Source organism: Capsicum annuum, unplaced genomic scaffold (assembly GCF_002878395.1).
Source record: "Capsicum annuum cultivar UCD-10X-F1 unplaced genomic scaffold, UCD10Xv1.1 ctg2574, whole genome shotgun sequence".
Lineage (NCBI taxonomy): Eukaryota > Viridiplantae > Streptophyta > Magnoliopsida > Solanales > Solanaceae > Capsicum > Capsicum annuum.
This window is the reverse complement of record NW_025831954.1, coordinates 110,823-118,880: the sequence shown is the minus strand read 5'-3', so window position 1 is coordinate 118,880 and position 8,058 is coordinate 110,823. Positions and strand designations below refer to the sequence as shown.

General features: G+C 36.4%; 1 protein-coding gene across 1 annotated transcript; it reads right to left on the bottom strand.

Annotated features, from left to right (window-relative positions):
- Nucleotides 1-1,392: 1,392 nt before the first annotated feature.
- LOC107846119 (zinc finger A20 and AN1 domain-containing stress-associated protein 8-like) lies at nt 1,393-5,569 on the bottom strand. Its single transcript, XM_047402646.1, has 2 exons — nt 5,500-5,569; nt 1,393-1,871 (listed from the first exon to the last, which is right to left on the bottom strand). The coding sequence occupies exons 1-2, from the start codon at nt 5,567-5,569 to the stop codon at nt 1,393-1,395; spliced, it is 549 nt and encodes a 182-aa protein (XP_047258602.1).
- Nucleotides 5,570-8,058: the final 2,489 nt, after the last annotated feature.

Here is an 8,058-nt window from a genome sequence, read left to right as displayed (position 1 = left end):
ATGTCGGAAATGCACTCCTATCAATGTACTGTGAGTGTGAAGTATTGACTAGGCATATGACGCATTAGAGAAAATAGCGGAGAAGGATGTTGTCTCTTGGGTAGCTCACTGTCTCAATCAATTTTAAGTTCTAAACAAAAGAAGTTTGATCTTTGTAGTTGTGTTTGTTACTTTTTCCAATTGTAAGATGATATATGTGGAAAATAAGATCCCTCTAAATTCTTGTTTTCTTTTACTCTAGCTTTAAAGATCCAATTTTTACTCGAGAAATCACAGTTGTGCACAATGAGTTGTCAAAGAAAACAAGTTTACTTATGTAGAACCAGCCAAAAAGAATAAATTGCTCTCTGTGGTTTAAAATAAATTTGATACTATAAAAATAAAAGGCTGAAAATTTAAATTTTGATTGAAGTGATGAGACTTTTATTTTAAAAAAACAAATACTAAAAAAGAAGTATTAATATATTTAAAATCAAGTGGGTCCAATAAGGGTAAAAAGGTAATTGTGTCCTTAAAAAAATCCAAATAAGGAAAGACGACATTTATTTTGGGACGGACAAAAAAGGAAATGGCGACACATAATTTGGTACGGAGGGAGTAGTATTTTTATTTGGTTCGAAGGATATCATGTGCCTCAGTAGAGAAGTAAAGTTCTTCTCTCCTCTCTTTCTCTTATGTGTCTAGTTCTATAGCTTAACCCTTACTTTGACGATGTAAGGGCAGAACGGATGTCAAAAGTTATTTAATTTCGCTATTATGAGTATTTTTGGGGGTGGTGGATACTTAATTAAAAAGTATTAATACTATGTAATATTGATTGGTAATATTTATGTCTATTAACATTCTAAAATTAAATTATAAAATATATTTTTTTTAAAGTGGGCTGGCCCATAAGGCCCGCAACCCACAGAGTAATAGTGTGGCTTGATATTTTTTGGCTCATCATTTTGATAGGATAGCCCAACCTGACCCGTCAAACTCAAAGCCCGTGCGGGCTAGCTCGGATGGGCTGAGCCAACCCGTATTGACATCTCTACAAAAAAAAACTCTACAATATTGATACTCAAAGGAGACTTTGGAATCTTGAAGAATCCACGGAGGCGAATTCAGGATTCCAAAACGCGGATGTATGAATGTGAAATTCATCAAGATGACCTACATTATGCATATTACACTAGACAAGGAGCCCATAAATGGGGACAAAACAAGAACAAATTCCATGAAAATGTGCACCAAGATCATAAATAACTTACACACCAGGATTATCTAGGCTCTAGGGTACCCCCCACCCCCACCCCCACGCAAAAGTTTCATCGTCACCCTGTAAGACGAGGCCAACTTATCGAAAGATGGGCATTGCTTCAGTTCATACAACCTTTCGATAGGTGCTTGTTAGATCTTATTAAGCTTTTCTGCTACGATGATACAATTTGCTTTTGCTATTGCATTCTGACCAGCATTCCTATAATCAAACGGGAAGTTGTGTTTGTCTGAATAATGATAAACTGCGTAGAAAAGATCACCACATTTGAAACTGAACCCCGTTAATCCCACACGCTTACGACAAGCTGTGCACTTTTTCAAACCCTCTTTTGACTTCACTTGAGAAATTTGAGAGGCTAAATCTGCAAATACAACTGCGGCACCTGCAAGAGCAAGGTCTGATTCATCGCTGCTTGAGCTTCTGCGTACGACGTCTTTGCTGGATGCAGCTGCAAGCTTTGCATGTTCCTTCTTCAGTAGTATCATGTCCTTTTGATACCTGGAACACATATTCATCGTAGCTGTACTACCGAAAAAATCACAGTCGTAAATGCAGAGGACGGGGTCTTCTGGAGCTCGACAACCTGTCTCTTTAGATAACTCTATTTCTGTAGTTAACAAGTCAAATTCAACGGCACAAGTGTCAAGCCTCAAATCCTATTGGGGCAGACTGGCAACCATAACCGAGGAGGCCCAAGAGAACCAGCTCATCACCTTATACTTCCTATGCATACCTCTATGACAACCCGAAATTTGGATAGCATCATATCGCATATAAAAGGAAATAATCACCTGTGTAAGCTCGAGCGCACATATATATATGTATATACAATACTTGGCCATTGGAGCCATCACGTCTATTAACAAAACAACACCTTAACTATACATTAGTTCTACAAAGCCTCTAGACAATACAAAGAGTTTAACTAAGGTCGGGACACACCCCGCCATATAACTAACTTCTGTACAATACCAAAAGTGACTGGATATGACACGGAAAGCCCCGAAGAAAACTGGAGCTCACCAAAAGCAGCTGGATATCCTGACTCCTACTTGTGCGGTGTATGAGCTGAGGTACTTGTGCCTGCAGCATGAAATGCAGGTCCCCCGTGGGGGACGTCAGTACAAAATATGTACTGAGTATGTAAAGCTGTAGATAATCACATATTATATAGGAGCTCAATAAAAATTAGAAACTAGTGAATAAATCGTAATAGGAGTGGACCACACTTACTAAAATTTGTGACAACCTGTTCATTGTATTTATTCAATCACTTTACCTTTGTTCTTATCATCTTTGTAATCATTACTATACTGTACTGTGACCATTAGGATGCCTCCAGTACATATCAACTGGGATCGACCCATGATAGGCTTATTCCCTTGGGATACCACCCATAAACACATAAATAGGGATCAGCCCATGATATGCTTATGTCCCTGGGATACCACCCGATAAGAGAGAACTTCCATCACTTTGTTCAATTAATTTTTGAGATTGTTATTTCGGTCGCCACCACATTTTTGATACTTTGAAACAATGATACATCAATAAGAGACATATAAATAGACCATCAATGCAATAACGATGAAGTAAGAACTCATTGGCACATCCATGAAGTGTTTTGGAGTCATCAATGCCATAACAATGAAGTAGGAACTTATTAGTATATCAATGAAACGTTTTGGAGTCATTAATATCACATGGATCTTGTTTGAGTTACCGGATACCTTCTGACATTCATTAGTGCAATAAGCATGTAAGATTTAGAAAACAAGTAAGTATTGGAATGTCTTGACATCTTGTAGGGTGGAAACAAGTTCATTGGTAACGTAGGACATCATACAAAACCATTACGGATCACATTTTATTGAATAACTTTTTAAACTTTCTTAATCGAACAATTGTTCACTTTTATGCCAAAGATATGGTATAGAGTATGCTTTACATACCTTACTGTCAACCTTCAATACTAGTCCCAAATGGACTTCCTGTCTTTTCGGATTACTTATCTACAATGAACATATATACCAATCTAGTATTAGCAACCAAATATCACAATTCAATTATTTGAATGCACGAAACTAGTGGTTAATTAGTAAGCCTTAATTACACCATAAACGGTGTCACTTTAACCCTCTTATACTCCAATTACATTCACATGCCATGCATATTCATACAACATCCTCCAATATCAAGTTTGGATTCATTTATCTTTCCAACTAATCCATTAAACCAAATTGAGCCATAGACATAAATAATCATCAATTCAATAGTATATCACCATATCCACCTTCCATAACTCAATTACCATATCCACCTTCCACAATTCAATACATCTAAACCATGCAAAATAGACCATAACCCTATTTTCATCACCTTTCAATAACAACCAATACATATAATCCTCTATCGCACATATACATATGGGAAAGAATAAAGGCAAACAATATTCATACCTTATAATTCACCTCTTGATTATTCAATCCTGTTTGCACAAATAATAGGAGCCGTTCGAAGCTCTCGAGATGACAAACGCAGTTTTCGGATTACTTTGGAATTTCTACGGTTGAATCAAAAGTAATTTAAAAGTCAAATTTGGCTAGGGTTTGTTGATGATGAAAATGAGTTTTTGAACTCATATACATGTATAAATACACATATTCCCGTCCATAATATAATAGGAAATGACCAAAATGCCTTTAAAATTTAAATAATGTCAAATCTGTCCTTTGGTGGACTGTTTTGATAAGCTAAAGTAGATCGACAATAACTTTTTGCTCCGATATCAGATTTGGGTGAAATTCAAATCGTTGGAAGGATAATTCAAAGGGATTTCATTTCATATAAATTAGGCCACCCAGTTCGTCCTGTACAAGGAGTTATGGTCATTTGAAGTTGACCCTAAAAATCTGTTTTGATAAGCCGAAGTAAAATGAGTATAATTCCTTACTCAGACGTTGGATTTAGATGAAACCAATTGCATTTGAAAGAAGAGTGAAATATATTACTTTTCATAGGTCGCAGCTCTCCCAGTTCATTATATTAAGGTAGTTATGATCGTTCGAACTTGACCTAAAAATTGGGCTGGCCTCAGTAGTTTGTGTGCAGGAAATTTTCCGGCACATTTACTATTCCCAAATATCCCGGCCACCGTTTTATAGTTTCGAACGTGCTCGATTATATCCGAAACCTATCCATTTTTGGAAATATTTATATCGTTGGAAAGCTTATTCAATAACCTTCGTATGGAACCATCGACGGGCAAATTCCGTTATAAATAAAATAAAAAAAATTAATTCCATATAAATAAGAAAAATACACGTAATTGAATACGCCAATACACGTACTTGAATACGGGGTGTTACAACAAGTTCGTTAAGTACATCACGAAACAACAAAGGGACAAACAAAAACTTCAACCAAGGAACATCGCGTTTATGAAATATAAAGCAATTCAGAATAATACATACATTCAATATCTCGTACTTACTAGATTTTTGTCTAATCGAAAAATTCTACTCATAGTTTCGGTAGTGAGCTACATTGTATGAGGTGTTCCATCATAAAGTATTTGATAAACTGATTTTTATTGATGTTCTTCTATTTCAATTGCCGGGGGTCTATAGGAAACAACCTCTCTACTTCTTCGGGGGTAGCGGTATGGACTGTGTACATTTTACCCTCCCCAGATACACTGGGCTTCTTCTTGTTGTTGTTGTTCTATTTCAATTGTACTTCTTCTAAACATCTTGGATTATCACTCTCATACCACAACATTCTTCCTTTGCTGGTACCATTTTAACTATCTTATTGTACGACTTGAAGCGTGTGTTGCCATCCAAACCTTTTTTCTTCTTAGAGTGTTTAGCATGCTGGACTTTGTAAGGAGTGATTGTCCTGACCAATGCATTGAGCATCCTATGAATTCTATCGATGGAAACCTTTAGACATCTTCATTCTTATCTGCATGAATGCTGGTTTGCATCTGATGAGCGTAGGTTTTGGAGAAGATTGTTTCAACAGAATAATATATATGCCCCAATGTCTTAACTCATGGTTTGAGTTCGAAGGATCAGGCATCCGCAAGACGAGCTTCCCAAAAAACAATGACATGAGCTGACAAGTAGGATTGAACTGAAGTAGAAATTTAGAACTTTCTCGTTGGAGTCACACGTGAAGTAGTTTTTTTTCCTCTTAGCAATAGAAAAGAAGAACCAGTAAGTACTTCACACCTATGATTTTCCCTGTATCAATAACACTACTTTCTTGAAGTGGATAATCTGGACGCGAAGAGGTGTACATCTCTCTACCAAATATACATTTTGATGAATAGGCAGTATGGAATATGGACACGCTTAAATGTCGAGTGAAAGAAGTTAGGTCATCAAATAGTTGCTCCAATCTTTCCTTTCAAACCAAGAATATTTAGATACAAAATCTTCGACTCATCTTATAATTTATTATATGAAAAGTTTTACTTGATAGTAAGATATGCTTGGAGAATATTCTTCTAATCGGATGATAGATGGTTATTTTTCCGTTGCAGGTGAATTTGATAGCTAAACTAAGCCATCCATAACTTTTATAGTAGAAAGATTCTTGGGTGGACAAGGTATCCTATCATCCAGTTTTGTCGTTGCTTCGATCAGAAAGTGCAAAACGTAGCCTTTAATAGTTGCGATTATTGCTGCATAAGCTGCACCAGAGAAAAAGCTCCACTTTCTTTTTCTTTCAGGGGATCTGTATATGCATCGTTGCCGATTATTGCGAAGATTAAAATATGTCAGTGATTATCCCTGATTTTGCTAACATTTTAAATGTGTACCTATAAGGAAAGATAAGAATAAAGAACAAAAGGAGCCACTAAACGAGGGAAGGGAAAACAATTGTTAAGTAAAATTCTTCATCATTGTCACCGACTATATTTTATCGTAAAATATGGCTAACCTGTGTTTGTAGAGCGCAACCTTTTGCCAAGATCGTGTCTGTTTTCAGCCTGTGTTGTAAGCAAATCCAGGTATCTGGAGAATGAAAGATCTCAGATTTCATAAATACTCCCTCGTACCAATAACGATAGAAGGGGTAGTGAGGTTGAAAAGAAAGAAATGAATAGGATGATCATAGAACTTCTTTTGTGGTGTAATCTGAGGACGGTGACGATTTTTCCTCCCCGTGCTCAGGGTGGAGGTCATGAGGAAGTCTAGAGGAGCACTTTTCCCGGAAGAGGTAGTTAAATGCGATTTCAATACTTCTGAATCTTCTCTGTGCCTTCCCGGTAGCTTAAAAAGTTGCGTGTTTTTATGTTGTTTTTTTCCAGCTATTATAGAAACTCTGCAAATGGCTGACTCATCCATTGTTATCTTTGGAGCATCTGCATTCCAACCGCGTTCATCATAGAGTCCTCAAGGTAAAAACTTGCTGTAATCGGCGAAATAGAAAAGCCTTCTTAGCATGAAACGTTTTTATCGTGAACTATTTTGAATTCAGTTATGTAAAATATTCATCACAAAGGACAACGACATCAGGTTAGCTAAGAATGCCCGAACAATTGCTTGGTTGGGTCGTGTTTTCTTCTTTACTATCCTTCAAATTCACTTGATTGTCACAGGTGATTTTGGATTAGGAAAATTGCTAGATGCAGAAGGCCTTGCTTCCTCGGTATGAATTTCTATTGCGGCAAAATGAACGTCTTACTTACATGCAAGTTTCGACCATCTATTATCACCTAACAATCGATTCAGCATATCTATTTAGCAAGAGAGAAATCCCATCTCCCTCCAAGACCGAGAAAACCTAAAATTTACTTTTATTTTCGGTCATAGGTACCAAAATGTTATGGTGGTCATCTTCCTTTTTATCAGAAAAAATATTGTGGTATTCATCATATTACAAAGCTCCTGTCGCCATAGCACCTAGCTTAATGCATTTGAGAAAAAGAAGTCGAGTTGTACAGCTAATCCTTTATTTTGGAACAAATTTCATGTAATAGGTATCTGGCACACCAAACGACATGTGCCTTGAGCTCCTTGACGGTATACCCTATGGCTATAAATTTGATATATGGTCGCTTAGTAATAAATAACAATGTTGATGAAGCAACCCCAGTTTAATGTGATTTTAGGATACTGTATGTTTGACATTGCTGCACATCAACCCCAGTTTAAAGATTCTGTGAGTTGATTTTTCAGCTATCTGAACTTCGTAAACAATACCTCGAAAAGTTATACTTGTTACGCAAAAAAAAAAAAGAGAAGTTCTTTATCCTGATATCTTCTATATGATATAGTGACAATGTAAATCCAACAGGACAAAACTGGACTTATCAACAAAATAAACCGGGGTTTGTTCTCACCACTTCCGATTATATACTCCTCCACCTTGCAAGTATCTTCCTTCTCAGCACGCCACAAGTATAACAAATCAGTCAGTTGACAAAGCGGATTTAATTCTTGCAGGAAACAGATAATAAAAAGCATGCTAAGGAAAACTCCAGAACACCGACCTAATGTGATTGCGAGCTACATATGTTCAAATGTTATTCTTTCCGTTTCAATCAGTTAAGTCTTATTTTGCTTTTTAGTCCGTTTAAAAGCGAATGTTTCTTTCCTTTTACAACAACTCCTTAATTCTAACTTTCTATGTGGCATGTTTAAAGATCACAAACTTAAATTACATTTTGATACATTCTGCATACCTTTATTTTAAGACCACAAGATTCAAGTCTTCTTTTATGTCTTAAACTTCGTGCCAAATCAAAACCAGAAAAACAAAATGAAACGGAGGGAGTATTA